This window comes from Podarcis vaucheri, assembly GCF_965113315.1.
Source record: "Podarcis vaucheri genome assembly, chromosome: 15".
NCBI lineage: Eukaryota > Metazoa > Chordata > Lepidosauria > Squamata > Lacertidae > Podarcis > Podarcis vaucheri.
The window spans coordinates 3,859,592-3,878,421 of NC_138753.1; the positions used below are offsets into that span (position 1 = coordinate 3,859,592).

General features: G+C 45.6%; 1 protein-coding gene across 1 annotated transcript in view; it reads left to right on the top strand.

Moving 5' to 3' along the window:
* The first annotated feature begins 3,658 nt into the window (after positions 1 to 3,658).
* Positions 3,659 to 18,830, top strand: part of ULK2 (unc-51 like autophagy activating kinase 2) — a 66,969-nt gene continuing 51,797 nt past the window's right edge. The window contains exons 1-3 of the mRNA XM_082201715.1: positions 3,659 to 5,153; positions 8,390 to 8,482; positions 11,772 to 11,813. Coding sequence (XP_082057841.1) covers positions 5,064 to 5,153; positions 8,390 to 8,482; positions 11,772 to 11,813 — 225 coding nt within the window. The 5' untranslated portion in view covers positions 3,659 to 5,063. The remainder of the gene's footprint in view (positions 5,154 to 8,389; positions 8,483 to 11,771; positions 11,814 to 18,830) is intronic.

The window sequence follows — 18,830 nt, forward strand, 5'->3', positions numbered from 1 at the left end:
GTGGAGGCCAGCTGTCTTTCGTGAGGAAGCCAGCAGCAAGGTCAAGGCACTTAATCCCCAAATTGCACGGGAAAAGTGTGTCAGAGTAGCATTACATGGGTGGTTCCCTTCTACTGACATAAAAAGCTGGCATTTGATCCTCTCTGGATCAGGATTTCCTAAGCTGCCCTTTGCCGCCACAATATGTTTTGCAGGATGGTTCCCATCAGCCCCGGCTAGCATGGCTTCAAAGTCAATGACGCAAAGAAACGCCCAGAATTATAACATGCAATAAAGTGATCCCATTAGAATATAAACCAACCCGGATCATCCTCCGAGGCCTTTCCTCGTGTGCCTCCTTCACGAGAGGTTCAGAGAGAGCAGGCCTTTTCTGCAGTGGCTCCCCGTTTGTGCAATGCTCTCATTTTGCATTTTTTAATTCCATCAGTTTTACCGGTCTGAAATAAAATAGGCAAAGCTTAATCTCAGGTATCCTGTATCTTTTTTTTTAATCAAATATCAAAACTAATCTAAATAGAAACACAAACCAAAAATAGGAAAAGGAAAAAACTGAAAAGGGGAAAGGAAGGGGGGGGGAGTGGAATATAGCTTCTGATTCTTCGTCTGTCAGCTATATATAGAAAATTATTTAAAACGTCCGCTCCAGAATACACAAGAAGGTTGGGTCAGGTGTCCTCTGAACTCTCCTTCAGCTTTTAGGGAGCTGGTGCGAGTGTGATGGATGATGAATCGCATGCGTACGTGTGGAGTGGAATTAATTTGTCACCTGATGGGCAGGTAAGCTTCAAATAGGTCCTGGGGTAATGACCCCAGTGAATTGATTCCACCAGGTGTGTCTCGTGATGTTTATATAACCCGCTTGAACATTGTAAAAGGGAAAAGGGGAAAAAATACGTGTCAGCAAACCTTCCTCTAGTTTTCCAAGGTGCGTGCAACAGAGCAGTTGCTAACTTGCCTTGCAATCCAGTTTAAAGCACAGGAGCAGGTTAGGCATTGGTCAGTTGGCAAAGGTGATCATGGTTATTAAATGAAACAATATATTACCGTATTTTTTGCTCTATAACACGCACTCGACCATAACACGCACATAGTTTTTAGAGGAGGAAAATCCGTAGGCATGCCACCCGTAGGCATTCCGTCCATAACACGCACAGACATTTCCCCTTACTTTTTAGGAGGAAAAAAGTGAGTGTTATGGTGCAAAAAATACGGTATGTCGCTTTCTGAAGAACACATGCATAGTTCCCTGGTTTTTCCTCTCCCCTCCTCATCCCTTTTTCCTTTTATTAGACAGTCACACCATTATATGGTGCCGGATACAAGGAGAGAGAGATAATTTGTTTTCCATTTAGAAAACTTTAAGTATATTATAAGTCATAAGAATAATACAGCTTTTCAGGTTACCATTTGCATCTGGACCAGTCGCTAGGAAAACAAAGTCACAACTCTGTGAACAGGGCCAGATGTAGGTTTGATGAGGCCCTAAGCTACTGAAGGTAATGGGGCCCTTTATATGTCCATCTGTCCTTTGTCAACAACAAATCATCGCTGTTTTTTGTGTTGAAGATATGCTATATATATGGTCATTTATGGACCTAATAGGTATCTAATGCCATTTGCACATAACAAAATACGTATTTTATCAAAGTGATCTTTTAGGGAACAGTCTAGCAGGCAGGGCCCTTTACTTACACCATAGGAGCCTACACAACACAAAAACACTGTTGCTGTATGTAGGTTTTATTTTATTTATTTTATTTGTTTAATCTTATATTTTGGAAATGTGCATCCAGGGTTTTTTCCCTTTAAATTTTTTTGGGGGCCCTAAGCTATAGCTTGTTTAGCTTACGTATAAGTCCAGCACTGTCTCTGAATTTAAAAGATGTACTGTACTTGTGGAGGAGTGAATGGAACAAATTCTGAAAAGAAGCAGGAGACGTGTGTGTGAAATAATTTATACAAGCACTTAGAGCAAGGGGGGGAGAGGTGAAGGGCTTCATGTGACCCATTTGCTTTGCCTTGATGGACGGAAGCACTTGATTGACGCTCAGCAACTCCCAAGGCCTGTTTACGAGGACTTGAGCGCATGTGATACCGTTAGAAGGTCATGCGCTTTTCAGGGCAGGCCTGTGAAAAATGGATTTGTGGTTTGTGCGTTTGAATCTTCTACTTCCCTTCCCTTCTACATCCTCCTTTGGAAGAAGAACGGGAAATCTAAACGACTCTTAACACTCCCCTTCCCAATCATATTGTCTCACTGGCAGATTTGCGCACCGAAGCAAATTTTCTTTTGCATGTCAGCTCGTGGGCCTCATCCGGCCGCATGCCTCAAATGTGCTCCCAAGTGGGGTGTGCGCTGGTACCAAAGCGGCTGGGATGTTGCGTCCAGCTGTAGGGGGATGCTGTCAGTGCCATGCCTTATTGGGGAGGTGTGGGTGTTTGCACATTTCGTAGAATCTGTTCGAGTTAGAAGGGAACCCCAAGGCTCATCTAGTCTAACCCCCTGCAATGAAGGAATCGCAGTTGAAGAAATCGTGACAGATGGTCACCCAACCTCTGTTTAAAAACCTCCAATGAAATTGAGGATTCGCCACCTCGGAAGGTGGTGGACTCTCCTTCATTGGAGGTTTGGAGTAGCAATGTTTAATTTTATTTATTTATTTATTTATTTATTTAATTGCACACATATATTCCACCTCCTCCAAAAGCTCAGGGCAGTGAATGTCTCCCCCCTCCTCAACCGCCCAGGTAATCCTCACAACAACCCTTTGAGGTAGACCAGGCTGAGAATGACTGGCCCAAGGTTGCCCAGTGAGCTTCTTGTCTGAGTGGGAATTTGAATCCTGGTCTCCCAGTGCTGCATGGCCTTTTGCCAATAATGTTGAGGTAAGATGGCAACCCTTGGTCGAGGATCGCCAAATGATCAGAAAATATATATATATACCAGGCCTGCTCCTCTGCCTCGATCTGCAAGCAAAAAGAGTACAAAGCGAAGGATCATTGCCTGCTATAACAGTTGCAGAGCAAAGCCGCTGTTTGGGTGGTGAAAAACGTGGCCGTCCTACAATGAGGCGAATTGCCTAGTTAGTAATAAGGAACAAAACAGGCCTCACCTGTAATTTACACAGATGGGCACAGAGAAAAGCAAGAAACGTCACACCCACCGTACCTTTTATCTGTCAATATTTATATATTGCTTAATCAGCAGCAACAAAACACTCTATTTGCAGTTTAACCTGCTGTTGGGCAGAGGAACGGGGGCTGGTGTGAAAAGTTGGCAACCAACCCTCAGTGTGGTCTCCTAGCTTGAAAGGCTACTGGCCAGACAGAACTTGTGGCTGTATGTGTATGGTAAGAATGCGTATGTGAATTAATTTTATTTAGTTTGTGTTTGTGCCACATATATATATATATGGGCTTATCTTGGCCAAAAACAAAATGGCGCCCAAGGCCATTATTTCCCGCCCTCTCGCAACTTTCCCTCACAGACGTCGCCGTCAATCCCCGCCCCCCGCCCGCCTGTTCCTTCCCCCGCGCGCGGGGACTCTTTTTCCTCTTCCTCTGATTTCCCCTCCGCCCTCCTCTCAATCCCGGCGGAGGGAGACAGGAAGCCTTGCGCCTGCGCGATACGTCCTATAAGAACGGCTGCACCGCGCGGAGGCTTCGGCAGTCGTAGCCGGACGCCGGCGGGGCAGGGAGGACTACCGGCGGCGGAAGACGCGAGTGGGGCGGCGGGCAGCGGCCTGAGGAGAAGACAGGATTTCTCTCTTCCCCTCCCTTTATCCCTTTCACCCCCCACCCGGAAATATCTGTGGCCCAGGACTAGAAAGAGCCCGACCCCTTTATTTCGACCCGTTTTAGGGTCTATTGCTTTGACTTTTATTTTCGTGGGGGTGGGAAAGAGGTTTAGGAAGCCCTTCAGGCCGGTAATGAGGTGTGGGGGGCACCATGTAAGAAGGCCGTGATGAGGGACCCCTGAGGGGGGGCCTGAGCCCCCTGCCCCAATTCCCCATTCCCAGTTTACAGGCCTTCTGTATTTATCTCTATACGCCCCCCCCCCATTAAAAAGGGTTGGTATCCTTTCCACCGTCCCCCCCTTAAAAGGTTTTTTTTTTTAAATATAAAAAATACAGCAGAATCTCCCTATCACCACTCAGGGATATGCCTCTTCCCCTTTCCCTTTTTTAATTAAAGAAAGAAATAGGTATCTTAATTGCTCACCTCCCCAGTTTTGAGGGGTCTCTCTGTGTATTCTATATAATTTATCCCAGGATACAATTAATATTTCCCATCCTCATTTAGATTGTCACTGCCCTTTTAAAATTCCTTTATTATGTAGAACCCCATTTGGGCATGTTATTAAATTGTGGTCCCCTTTCTTTTCAAGGGTCTTTGATTTTGTTTCTCCCACCACCTTTTTAGGCTTTATTGCTTTCCTCCCCACCCCGTAAAAGCTTAGATAAGCCCTCTACTTCTCATATTTAAACAAACCATTAAAGGTGCTAACACCCCCTTTTATTTCTGAAGCCTTAAAACTCACCTGTGCCACCTTTACCCAGCGACTTGTGCTTGCACGTCTCTGGCCTTTATTATTACATTAGTAATAATAATAATAATTTATATCGGGCCCAAAGGCACCTAAATGCTCGCTCTTCCCTTCCGTGGTCCCTCTTTCCTCTTCTCCCCTTCAGAGGAGGATTAATCTCCCCGTCCTCCTTTCCTCCTTCCTTTCCCCCATGCCAGAAAACGCTCATCGCCTTTGGGACGCCGGAGCAGCCAGCCAGTATCCCCCGACCCCCTTCGCCTGGGGACCCCCGGCCTGTGCCTGCCCAGGCAACATGCCCACAGCTGCCTCCCGTCCTTGGGGGCGGGCAGGAGGAAGGGAGACGGGCAGACCCACCCTAGTCAACCTGCTTGGTGCCTCATCTTCCTCCCCTTCACAGCCTGGGTTGCTGATGTGAGCTTAATATTTTTAAAAAGCCTTTGCTGTGGCGGTCCCTTCTCCCCAGCTGGTCTCCCTTTATCCTCCCTGCCCGTTGGGCTTCATGCCCCCTTGAAGGAGGATGGAGGTGGTGGGAGACTTTGAATATAGCAAGAAGGACCTCATAGGACATGGAGCGTTCGCTGTGGTCTTTAAAGGTCGCCACCGCAAGGTAAATCCAGCAGGGTAGGGCGGCGGACTCCTCTCCCCCTCCCTTCCTTCCCTTTCCCTCTTAGCCCATCTCTTGGCTGGTTATACAACCATCTCCTTCCCTTCCTCTGTGTGTGTGTGTTTGTGTGCATGACTGGTCGAGGAGGAGGTGATATTTGGAATAAGTCAAAGGGTCAGTCCGCAAGAAGCTCTGCTTCAGCATCTCCCCATTTCTCTGCCTTTTGATCTGTTTTGTTTCTCCTATCGCCATCCTTGTTGTTGACATCAGCTAGCCTGTTCTGGAGAGTCAGCTGAGGTCAGGTGTTTTCTAAAGCAGCGCTTTTTCGGGGGTGGGGGGCGTGGAATGTGGATGTGGCTCCTCCGCCTTTTTATTCTAAAGTTCACGCCTGTTTTTATTTCAAAGCAGAGCAGAGATGGTGGTGGTGGTGTCAACCTGTTATTATGGGCTCCTCCTGCCCCTTTTCTCGCTTGTTTAGTTGCAATTGATAGAAAGCTTTCAGCAAGGTAAACTGTTTAAAAATTCAGGGTGGAATGCCTCTTTCCTTTCTCTGCCCCCCCTTACTTGTAAATCTCTCAAAGTGCAGGGGCAGCAGAGACCAGTCTTATTCCCTCCCCCATCCAGTAACTGCAGAGCTAATGGGAAACTGTCTCTCTTCAGATTGGTAAAGATTTCTTAAATGTCACCAGTCCCAGCCTCCCCGCCCTTTATAATGGGAAGCTTTGCTGGCCATCAGCCCTCCCCCCCCCCCTTTACTTTATTCTCAGATAAACCTGCCCCATTTCTGCTGCCACTGTGTCATGTCTAGTTGTGACCTCAGGACCTCAATAACCCCTTTTACATAAGCCCAGTAACTTGACCTAAAGCTTATAATTTCCCCCCCTTTGCTACAAGCTTATCTATCTTTGGACCTTTGGCAAGTTGTTTCCCTTGCTTCTGTTACGTAAAAAGAGCACATTTATTACCTACCTTGTCCTACCAATAAGAGGGGCATTTTCAGCAGGGGCATCTCAGCTATGGAATACTGTAGTCTCTGTTCAGAGGGGTTCACCTGCTGCCTTCTCTGTGATTTTTCAGAGCATGTGGAGGTATTTTAATTCACACAAGCTTTTCAGTTGGGTTCTAAATCTGGACTTTTTTTGGTGTCTCTTCTGGAAAAAATTGTTTCTTCTATAACTTTTGTTTTTGTTGATTTTTATTCAGATACAGTGTATGTTCAGTATTGTTGTCTTAAGTAGGAATATTTATTAATAGGTGCTGCATAATTCAAGAAATAGCACTAACAAATGAGAGCAAGATGGTTTCTTGTTGCCCATCCTTTCCCACCTTTTGTCACCTTTCTCCCATTGAAAAGGAGATGGTGGTAAGCTCCTTAGGTCAGGAGCTCACTTATGTTTTGCAAAGTACTATGTAGATAAAAAACAAAGCAACAATTTTGCAGGGCAAAAATGCCTTCTAGGCAGTTGAAGGTACTTTCAAATTAACTTTACTCAAACTTAACACCTCCCCACAGAGCATGCAACTCTGTGTGATCTTTCTTGCCTTCTTAAGTGGTCTGTTTTTCCTATTTGGCACCTCCCAGAACAGTTTGTGACTCAAAAGATGACAGCATTGACTGACTGAAACACAACAAAAAGCTGTTGCATAACTCAAATGCAAAGTTTATAAGGGGGTGGGGAGATTTGAAAATTGAGTCAGGCACTTGTGTTGTGAGATGATCATTTTACATTTGGGATTACCCTCAATCTTTTCAATATCTTTAGTCTATTGGAAACAGATTTCTACTCCTCTGTAATAAAGTATATGAAGAGCCTTGCAATTTGTAGTCATTTGTGATTCAGAATATTCAATTTGCTTGTGTAGTGGCTGCTTTTGCACATGACACTAAGCTGTGTCTACCCTAGAGGTGGTTTGTTCAGACTGGTGAAACCACCCTAGCAGACTAACCATGTTTTGCTTTCATGTGAAGCTATGCCTGGCATGTTTCAACTGTGGCTTGGCATTATGTCCACATTCAACAGTCTTTCTTAACCAGGGTTTCTTAGGCCACTCCAGATGCTTGTCAAGCTTACAGAGGCACAACGCAAGAGCAGCTGAAAAAAACAAACCCAAACTTTGGAGAAACAAACCACTGCTTGTTTGCTTGTCTGTGAGAGGGCTTGTGGTTTGTTGGAAAACAGCAGCAACCAAGATATATGGCACAGCAGTTAAATGCAAATGCAACCATTGGAGGTGGAAGCTGACAAAAGGGAATGGGAATCATTGAAGTAGTGTAATAATAGGCAGCCACAGGCCCTGTTTTAATCAGGAGTAGGAACTAAAGGGGCAGTTCTCATTGCCCACTGCTTCCACTCTTGGAGGCAGAATGCTTGTGAATAGCAGCTGCTGGGAAACAAAAGAGGGGTGAGTGCTGTTGTGAATTCTTGCTTGTGGACTTCCCATATGCGTCTGTTTAGTCACTGTGAGAACAAGATGCTGGACTAGATGGGCCACTGGCCTGGTCCAGCAGGATTTTATGTTCCTATGACTGGAAAATACAGTGGTACCTCGGGTTACATACGCTTCAGGTTACATACTCCACTAACCCAGAAATACTACCTCGGGTTAAGAACTTTGCTTCAGGATGAGAACAGAAATTGGGCTTCGGCGGTGCGGCGGCAAGCAGGAGGCCCCATTAGCTAAAGTGGTGCTTCAGGTTAAGCACAGTTTCAGGTTAAGACGGACTTCCGGAACAAATTAAGTACATAACCTGAGGTACCACTGTATTGATGCCCCAAATCTCAGGGGGGAAGTGGATGGGACCAAGACCCCAGGCGGCGTCCTCATCCCAAGCAGTTTCCAGCCACCTTTGCCATGTCTCTGAGATTGCAACTGGGGGTTCCAGTTGGTGTTCCAAAGGGGACTGGATTTGGCCCTGGAGCCTTCAGTTGCTGACCTGTTACTTGCAGTAAATAAGGGCTCACTAGCAAGGGCCAAGGTGCCAGCCTCCTATTACCCCATCATTCTCTTTAAACTGCTTATGTTGACCACTCCTAAAGACTGGAAACCCCAACATAGCCATTGACAGGCTAGGGCTGATGGGAGTTTGTAATCCAAAACTTCTGGAGGGCATCAGGTTGAGGATGAGTGGTCTAGAGAACTTTTTTTAAAAAAGCACATCTTAGGGCCATTGGGCTTCTTAACACAGAAAATCAGGATACTTGTTTGGATTTAAAACACTTTTTTGTTATTCTTTTCAGAAAACTGACTGGGAAGTGGCCATCAAAAGCATCAACAAGAAGAACTTGTCGAAATCTCAGCTCCTCCTTGGGAAAGAAATAAAAATTTTAAAGGTATGGTTTGTGATATTCTTCCAAACTTCATCCTTCCTGCAAGGTGTCCTCAGAGGACTGGTGGGAAACTTAATCCTCATACCTAGATAGTCATACCAGTTCCAGCATTTTATGTCTCCTTGCAAAGGCTGAGATTTGGAGGGTTTTCAAATAATGCATTGGGATTCTCCATCTCTAGAAATTGACAAATCCATTAGATGACTGGTGCGGAGGGCTTGAATATTGCCAGGCCTCAGCTCTTTGATTTTTCTTTCTGTGTAAGCACAGTAAAAGCACAGATTTCAGCATCTGTGTTTATGACTTATTAAAAAGAATGAAAATTTGGAGAGATAGGTGTTGCATTTTTAGTACACAGGCAATGAAATCAGCTTCCTGAGAATTGTTTGTTTTATTAATGTCTGCAAGTTTGCAAGGATACACTCAGAAGTTTGTCTGGGTGAATGGTACTTGATGCTGAAATCTCAGAAGCCCAAATGTTAGCTGAGGATTCAGGCTCTGGTGCTTTATTATTCTGCTATATTCCACCACAAACAGAAGTATAATTATGCCAAATAAGACTCATTATTATTATTATTATTATTATGTAAAAGAATTCAGGGTTTCTTGGTGCAGAGTTCAAGTTTACTTGGGGCAGAAGACGAGAGTTTCTCTACCAAGGGACATTGTTTTAATTGTACTGACTTTTCTAAAGCTCCTCCCACGCTGGACTTGGAATGCTGTGGATGGCAGCTTCTGGAGGGGTGTGGAATTTTCACACTTGCTTCTGTCACTTGGCTGACCTGGCCCATTTTAGGGTAACTGATTCAAAAGGAACAATGCATGATCTGTCTTAAGGGGATTGCGAAGTAGAGATGTTGAAGAGAGAGAGAGGTTATTCAGCAGCACAGAGGCCCAACTTATTACTTACTGGGGTACTTTATTTGATCCCCAAGTCAAAACTTGGAACGTGGAAGGTTGCTTAATAGCGGGTCAGACCATTCTTCCATTTAGCTCTGTTGTCTGCTGTCCAGGGCCTTGCCCATCACCTCCTTCACCTGAACTCTTTTCACTTGGGATTTCAGGATTAAACCTGGGATCTCCTGCCTGCAGATCAGGTGCTCTACCAGTTAGCAGTAGCCCCTCTGCAGAAGTTATGCCACCATTAGGGTCTTGTGCTGTTGCTTCCCCTCTTAACTTGATACCCCCTCCCCAAAGTCACACAGTTTCCAGTGCAGTGAAATTTGGCACTGTTGTCTTTGCTGGTGCCAGACATCACCTTCAGGATTCTTTTTCTTGTACCTAGCACTCTCCTTGTTTTTTAACACACACGTTTCTATCACCCACACAGGTTTTTCTGTTCACATTTAGCAATACTGCGACCTCTTGGAAATCTTTTGAGTGACCTAACTCATCCTTCTCCCAGCACGATGCCCTTCCAGATGTTTTAGACTACACTTCTTGTCAGCCCCAATTGGAGTTGTAGTTCCAAACATCTGGAGGGTTTGGTGTTGAGGGAAGACTGAGCTAGCTAATTAGATCATTTCACATATGTCACCTTGTGTGCTCTCTTGACACCCCTCTTAGACACTGCCAGGAATTCAAACATTTCAGCTATTCTGAGCATGTTGTCAAGCAACTCATAACTTGATTACCCCTTCTTTGATAAACAAGAGCAGTTCCTGGGCTATGGAGGACAGCACCTTTTTCATGAAGTGCAGCAGAGTTCTCTTACCACAAATATTTTAAATAACAAATGTGTTTCTTGTTTTACAGTAAATTTGAGACGTGTTTTCCTCTAAAATGTCCCCACGTGGTTAGGAATCATTCTCCCTCGACCCCTTTATACATACTGGGCATCCCTGGACTACAACTGCCACCATCACTATTTAGCAGGACCAGTGGTCAGGGATGATGGGAGTTGTAGTCCAAAAACAGCTGGAGACCCAAGTTTGGGAAGCGCTGGTCTACACCAACTAGCAGCAACTCCCAAGGTTTCAGGCAGGGAATATTCCCAGCCTGGCTGGAGATGTTGGCAATTGAACCTGAGATTCTTTGTATGTGCACTATGTGATTACTTCGCTTCCCCCCAAAAGAAAACGCAGGATTCCAGTTCTTGTGGTTTTAAATTAAGAGCTGGTTTTAGAAGGAACATGGGAATTAGACTTTTGCTGACTCTTCGCCCACATAGCTCAGGATTGTTGATTGTGATAGGAAACAGCTCTCCGGGATCTCAGACAGGAAGTCTTTCCCAGTCTTACCTGGAGATGCTGAGTTAAGGACTAGGCCCCCAATTGCACTCCAGAATAGGTGGGACTATTGTTTACAAGCCAGCCCATGTGCTCTGCGCCATCGTGCAGTGCAGGTGCTCCAGAGCTGAGCTGCAGCCCTTCCCCACTGCAGAGGTAGCAGTGGCAGGCAGAACCTTCCCTGCCCAGTTGCTGAGGTTAGTGTTAACCACAACAGGTAGACACACATCAGTCATTAGAATAAAAAAACGTTTAAAATGACCCCACCTCTTTCACCTTGAACCATAACTGCAGCTGCCTAATCTTAGAACCAACTAAACAGCACTTTTAAAAAGGAGGAGGAAATCGCTGAGAGACAGCAGCAGCTGGAAAAACAGTAGATAAAAAGTGGCTGGTAAAAAAAGGTGGCGATTATGCAAGCCAACCTTGGCTCCAGAATGGAGAGATGCTATCCGCTCATTGAGAGCCAGTGTGGTGTAGTGGTTAAGAGCGGTAGTCATGTAATCTGGGAAACCGGGTTCGCGTCTCCGCTCCTCCACATGCAGCTGCTGGGTGACCTTGGGCCAGTCACACTTCTGTGAAGTCTCTCAGCCCCACTCACCTCACAGAGTGTTTGTTGTGGGGGAGGAAGGGAAAGGAGAATGTTAGCCGCTTTGAGACTCCTGAAGGGGAGTGAAAGGCGGGATATCAAATCCAAACTCTTCTTCTTCTTCTTCTTCACTAGGCAGGAGGAGCAAAAGTGCACATGGGACAGTAAACCATTAACTGGGACTTCCCAGGAGGAGCACACACAGCCAGTCTGTTTGTCTTTCCCCTGTTACAGATTCAATACACAACAAATGTAAATGCACAACATAAGATAACAGGGAGGCAGGTTACATCCCCCCCCCCGTCACAGCTTTGGCAGGAGAGGTCACATTTTTATAGTTTTTTTTGGGGGGGGGTGCTTGTACATTTCTTCCACATGTACATTTGATGCTATTTGACTGGCCTTCACATCACTTGTGATGTTGCCCTAACTGAATAGGGATAATCTCTTCAAGTGCTTCTCTTCTTTTTTCTAGGAACTTCAGCATGAGAACATTGTAGCTCTCTATGATGTCCAGGTGAGTTTGTTCTCCAGCCTGTTGGACCTGGCTGTATTTTTTTATGATAATAATTGTGCATGTACAACTTCCCAAGGAGTTGCTGTGTTTGGCTTCCTGAAGGAAACACAACAGGGGGTCTTTTTGGTACCTTCTAAAGACTGATAGCTTTATTGTAGTGAAGGTGAGGAGTTTCGGTCCCCTTTCTCTGATTTTCGAGATTGTCCAGACCCCACTCCTCAGTGGCCCTGTCCTCGACTCCCCTTGATTGCCTTTGCCTGAAATGTGTCCTTGAGTTGTGAAAATGCCTCTGAGTGTGGGTGGTTGTGTTTAGAAGCCTCGGATTTTATGGGGCTGAAATGCAGGCTACAGTATGAAAGTAACAGTCACACCTGTCCAGTTCTGCCTCTGGCCCCACCTACAACTTGCTTGCGGCCCCATGAAGGTTCCCTTGTGTGCGAATGTAGCCCTCAGGATGAAAAAGGTTCCCTTCCCCTGCATTACAGCATCAACTTCATTTGGACAAGAAACCTGACTGATGTGGAAGAAAATGTCCTGCCAGTTACAGGAAAAATGCCAGTATTATTTGGTTCTGCGCGGGAAGACTATCTTAGAGATGAGCACCTTCTAAAGTGCGTCTGATCCCACAGGCTGCAGCATTCTGGGAACAGGAATGGGCTGTTTCCAATGGGGGTCACTAGGGAGCAGGAAGAGCTTCGCTTTGTTCTCGCTGGTGTCTGGACTAGGTGTTGAGCTCATTGTGCCAGCAGCTCTCCTCTTTGTTTATAACAGAAGGCTTTGTCCAGAAGGCTTCTGATGGATTGGAAGGATAGATGATTTATTTTTGGTTGGATCCTTTTTCAGTGCACTCTTCGAGGCATTGGTTTCAGGCCTCTCACTAGGGTTCCCTGCCCTTCCTAAGGGGCAGTTGGAGTGAATGAACATGGCTATTAAATGGTTTCCCTCATTTCTTCCCTCTCCTGTATGGCTTGCATGCCCAGAGTCTCTGTGTCTGCTTGTCAGAGTGAAAAGTATCCTGGACTCTGCATGTGTGTCTGCCTCACGTTCCCTTAAGAGGAAATGTGTGCTGCCTCCTGAGGCTTGTGATGGTCAGATGCAACTATTGTTAAGATGATACGTGTTTACCCAGAGGTTGATAGCTTCTGGTTCCTTGTGTGCTTCCTAGGCAATCTCTTGTTGGTACAGAAATGCAGAAATGTTCCTGTTCAAGAGGCAGGTGGAGGGAGCTTTGCCTGGGAACATCAACATGTTCTAGGGCTCCCCTTCCTGCAACATGCCAGCTGTGGTCTTTGTGTAAAACTGAGGTGTACCTGGTTTGCTAAGCCTTTTCAGCGTCACAAAGGGAAGCAGAATGAAGCTTCTAGCTGGGCTGGTCACCCAGCTCTGCCTCAGCATCTTTACTTCACATAGGACTTTTCCATTTGCTGGTGTGCTTTTCCCATCAGCCCCAGCTGGCATGGCCATATCATGCTGGGGCTGATGGGAGCATGAGCATGCTGGCTGGGGCTGACGGCAGTTGTAGTCCAAAACATCTGAATAGCACCAGGTGAACGAAGGCTGCCTTAATTATCATTTTTCCATGAGTATAAGCAGGAGAAGATAACTCTGGGCTGCTTATATTGCCCCTTGTGTATGGGGTTAGCACCTGCTCCTGAAACTAAATGTAAAGGGATTGGCTGAAGCTGCATGGCATCAGAAAAAGACACTGGAGCCTCCAAGCTGGACTATCCCATTTTCTCTCCCCTCCTTCAAAAAAACCACTACAGGATCCGCTAGGGTCACATCTACCTCATACATTTAAAGCTCATGGCTTCCCCCAGAGAATCCTGGGAACTGGAGTTTACCCTTCACAGAGCTATAATTTCCAGCACCCTTAACAAACACTTCCCAGGATTCTTTGAGAGAAGCCATGTGCTTTAAATGGGTAGATGTGATCTTACACCAATTGTCCCTGTGGGGAGGATCCAGTCAGTAGTTCTATTTTGATATTCTCCTGTTGCAATTTTTTTTCATTATTATTACTACATATTTTGACATTGGTTGTAAGCTGCCTGAAAATCTATCCTTAAAGGTTGGGTATAAATAATGATTTAAAAGGTTCTTTTTAATTGGTTAATAAAGCTCAACTCCCGGCTTGCTTTATCCCACAAGCTGCTTAATAAGTGCCTACTCTTGCTGCAAAGAAGGCTGGCCTCAGCATCTGCAAGCCTGCCCCACATCCCAGCCTCTGCATGTTCTATTCCATGCCTGACAAGGTCCTAAAGGGTCAGAAACCCAAGTGGCAACCTAACTTAGCTCGATCATGTTTTCAGATCTCATGGTTTAGATTTTGATTATTTATTTTGGAAATCTCATCATATGTTCCGGATGAACAGGTGTGTTGTTCTGGAACATTGCAAGGTTGACTGTATCACCACCTTTCCTGGAAGAAACCCCTGGCGCTGTGGAGACACGTCATACTTCCCAGCATGCCAGGAATTGTTTCCTGAAAATGAAATGTCACACAAGGCGGACGACTGAACGACTCATAACGGCTCTGCTTGGGGGTGGGGTGAGGAGCATTGCCAACGGAAACAGACTTACCCTTTCACGAGGTGGCCAGACAACCATGGAAAAGCCAGTACACATGTAATAGGTGGCAGTAGCAAACTTGCAGATTTTTTTCTTGCTTAGCTTCACGAGCCTCCCCATCTTTTGGCCTTCTCTCACACATGTATCCTATTTCGTTTAAGGTTTCTTTAGCAGCTGCATCAGCTTAAAGCCAAAGCAGAAAACAAGAGTAATATGTAGCACGTAAGTGAAATGCTTCAGTGTGATGCAAAAATCCAGGAAAAAAAAGAACTGTTGTCTTGAATTATGCATTGAATTATGGCAGCTGGCAGCAAGTCCCTTTTCATTTGACATTCTTCTCTTTGCCTGTTCAAATTTACATTTTGCCAGGAAATAGGTTCTGCTGCCCTAGGAGCCTAGGATCAGACTAGCCAGGTATTGTCTTCTCTGACTGGCCGCAGCTCTCCAAGGTGTTGGATAGAGAAGGGTCTTTCCTAGCAGCCGCCTGCTTGGAGGCCCTTCATAGTGGACATTCAGGGGATTAAACCTGGTATCTTCTGTGTGCCAAGCAGGTGCTCTGCTGCTGTTCTGTGGTTCCTCCCAAAACGCACCACAGTGAATCTGTACACATACGCATTCATCTCCCTGCATGTAGAAAATTAGATAGGAAACTTTTCTTCTCAGCATCTAGTCTTGGCTAGCATGAGTCGCAGCAAGGAATCCCTTCGCTTATGAATGAGCATCTAGTCTCAACTAATATATGGCTCAGGCACAGGGTGTTCCTCCTCATCTCTTGTTTGTGACAATTAGGCCTTAGGACAGCAGCCTACAAGAGCCTGGAGCCTTCCAGGTGCTTTTAACAGCGGTTGCCAGTGAGAGCCCTGGGGCTGGTGAACGACAAACTTTTTGCGGATGGCTGAAGAAGGCTGTTTCAGAAGGTAGCCTCGCATTTCTGGGAGCAGCTTCTCACATGGTGGAATTTAGCAGGTGTCATTTCTTTCCTTGCTATTCTCTGCTCCAGCAGTCTGTTCGACAGAAGAGTGTCATAGCTGCTGAGATTCCAGTCAAGCATTTGCTTTGCTGTTTAGCACAAGTAGTCCCTTCTGATCTCGCTTGTCCTCCTTGCTTGGCCAGTTCTGCCCCTTCTGACTAATTCTTTGCACTCTTCAGTTTGAGAAATATAGCGAAGATCTGTTTCCATCTCCTGCTTGTAACAGCTTTGCTTTTTCTTACATAAAGGTTGTTTGGGAGGCACCATCTTTTTTCCTGGGCTGAGCTGAACAGCTGCCAGCTTAGCAAAACTTGCTCATGGTACCCATGAGTCTTAACGGCAGGGCTGGACTAGGGAGGTGAGAGGGAAAGTAGCGTTTTCCTTCCAGCCTTGGACTTGATTTTGAAAAACTCCAGTTTGCTGGAGGAAAGGATATGTGAATGTCATACCTTTTTGAATGTATTTCATGCACAGTTTTGTAAGGAAACGTAATACTTGGCAGGACACTGCAGCTTGGCAGAGGGAATTGGTCTCTGTGAAATTGATGTGCGAAAAGAGCATTGCAGTCAACAAAAACAAGGATTTGTGGTGCCAGACTTAAATGAAATGCGCTTGTCATCAGCAGTAAGAAGTTTTTACAGCCTGCAAAGAATGATTATGACTCCATAGCTGGGCTTTGGTTAGCTTTGTCATTGTTCCCTCCCCAGACCATGCGCTTCCTGCATCCTCTTTGCACAGCCTTTCAGGGGGAAAGCCAGGGCTAAGTGGAGAACCTCTGCTGTAGCTCACATTTCTCATTGTGAACCTGGGTGTGGTGGATGGAGATTTCCTTGGTGCTCCTCCCCTCTTATTACCATAGGGCTCTGCCCACACTGCATTGATTCAGGTCACTTCACCCCACAGGTTTGGTAGAGTAAACCATACCACGTGGCTGCTTGTAGATGCTGGAAACAGGCAATTGCCAGGTCCTCCTTCACTAAGTCCCCAACGATAGCCTGGAAATAATTCCTTTTCAACAAAATGCCTGTTCTTCCTAGAGTGATCAACTTCCGCTGTCCCACACAGAATTACAGACAATGAAACAGTGGTGTGTTCTGCACAGAAGAGGCAAATAGCCCCCTGCCTCGTTGCCTTGTTTTGGAAGTTTTTTGTATACAGGAAGAACCCCCATATAACCCTCAGTTAACAGATTGGTTTATTCTAAAATATAATAGAAGTGGCTGATACTAGTTGACCTAGGTACATCTGGTCAGGCTAGCTAATAACATTGGACTTAACTTCGCCTACATAGTCTAGAATCAAAGAGTGCAATGTAGAAAATAAGTATTGTCGTCAGAACTGGTGTAGTCAGTTGTTTGGAATAACGTAGCTTTCAGGATGCCACAGAGCAGTCCTCTTCCTTTTTGAGGACACGTCATTCATTCATATTAACTTCAGGCAATCTAACACAAAAACATGCTTCTGTTCTAAGTGTGCTCTTCTGACAGATCGGTTAACTTTGTGTTTGAAAGCCTGTCCCTCTTGCAAAAGCTTCAGGTGGAAAAATTGATAACCAGATAAAACTGGAGGAAGGGAGTTGAATGTTGGCCAACCCCCCCCCCCCCAAACTTAATTCTCTCCTGTCCCGGCTAAATTCTCTCTTTCCCTCCAGTGCTGATGCTGTTTTTCAGTCGACTTGACATAGGATAGATCCCACCCACGCCATTCTATTCAAACAGCCAGCATTCATGTCTTGGGCAACTTCAAATATAAAGTGCTTTGTAGAATGAATCATTCAGCCGATCTGCCTGTGGGAAAGCATTCAGTTGAGGGTCTTTTTCATATATTTTTTTATGAATGGTCCGTACCACTTACCAAGTCCTTACTGGAAAAACTCCGTGGTGCATGCAGGATAAAACCAGAATCCCTGGTCCCCATTATTTCTGAACTTCAGCCTGTGGCTTTTTGCTCCTTAGCAAACCACAATCACTAGCCAGCCTGAAGCCATTGTTTGTTGTTGGCTTGCTGATTGTGGGTTGCTAGGGAGCAACCATTAACGGTCTTTGGCTGGATGCAATGGGAAGCTGAGGCTTCTTGGCTTGTGCCAGGAAGGAGAACAAAGCAGCACAACAAGACCAAGCCTAGCTAAGTGTTATGTGTGAACACTGTAATTGTCAAGCAACCGGTGACCTCCAGTCCAGAACAAGCCTGCAGCATGCCCCTTAGTCCATTGACTGTCTCTTCCCCTGTCCCAGCTCTCTTTTTACCTCTTTCTAGAAAGATTGGAAGAGAACAAGCGCACAGCCTTGTTGCCTCAAAACTATTTGCTTAATTATGTGACTCATGAATTAAATACAAATAAATATATAAACCCTCCCTATAATACTTGTTTTGTAAAATAATAATAATTTAGAGAGCATCACTTGCTTGATGAGCATATTTCCCTCAGTTCTTACCTTCAGGATTCCACTTGTGGTGACAGATCCTGCTTGCTGGCTTCCCATTGGGGCACCTGGTTGGCTACTTTGGCAACAGAATGCTGGGCTTGGATGTACTCTTGGTCTGATCCAGCTGCCAAGCTCTTCTGATGAGAACATCAGAAGAAATTGGAAGGTCAAGTGTAGAGGTGAACCCCAAGAACATAAGAGTCTGCTGTCCTCACCTAGTCTAGCATCCTGTTCTTGTAGTGGAAAACCAGATATCACCAGTGGGAAACTGGCACGTGGACCTGAGTGAAATAGCACTCTCCCCTCCTGTAAGTGGTATTCAGAAGCATACAGCCTCTGATCTTGGAGGCAAGAGCATAGCCATCCACGACCAGTAACAAACACAAGTTTGTTGTGCACAGTGGGTTGGAGGATGCGCTGAGAGATTTTACCTGCTGCTCAATTGGGTGCCCTAGCACATTAAGCTGCTGACTAGTGTCACTGATAAATAGTAATAAATCTAGTCCCCTCCCTAACCCCCAGAAGTTTGAAATGCTTGGAACAAAAAGGAAAGCCTGCTCCAGGTTGATCACATTCTCCTTAAGTGAGCTTGTGTACTTCCCTTGCAATTTTTTGTTTCACGGGCCTTGATTTGTATTAGCTGAGCTGTCTGAGCCCACAGACACCTGGAAACCTGATATTTTGCTTTCAACCAAACTCAGAGGGCTTGATGCATCACTTAGCCTGGCTCAAGCAAGCACTGGTGGGGTGGGGTGGGGTGGGGTGGGGGAAATGCAAACAATGTTCATTCATCTGGAAATGCACCCCGGCGAATTGGTGAGCCATTAATGTCTGTGCATCGCTTGACAGTCAGAGAGCATTGCACAAAAGCAGGGCCGATAATTGCTGTTGATTTTCATGCGGTCACTCTCTGCATCTTGAGCAGCTGGGGGCTGCAGTTAATTGCATTTTGCAAGGAGAGCCTGTCCCTGTCTCAGGAGTGCAAGCAGCTGAAGAAAACCAAAGGCAGGCTGGGGGATGGAAAGGTGGTAGAATTATAAGGCTATAGAT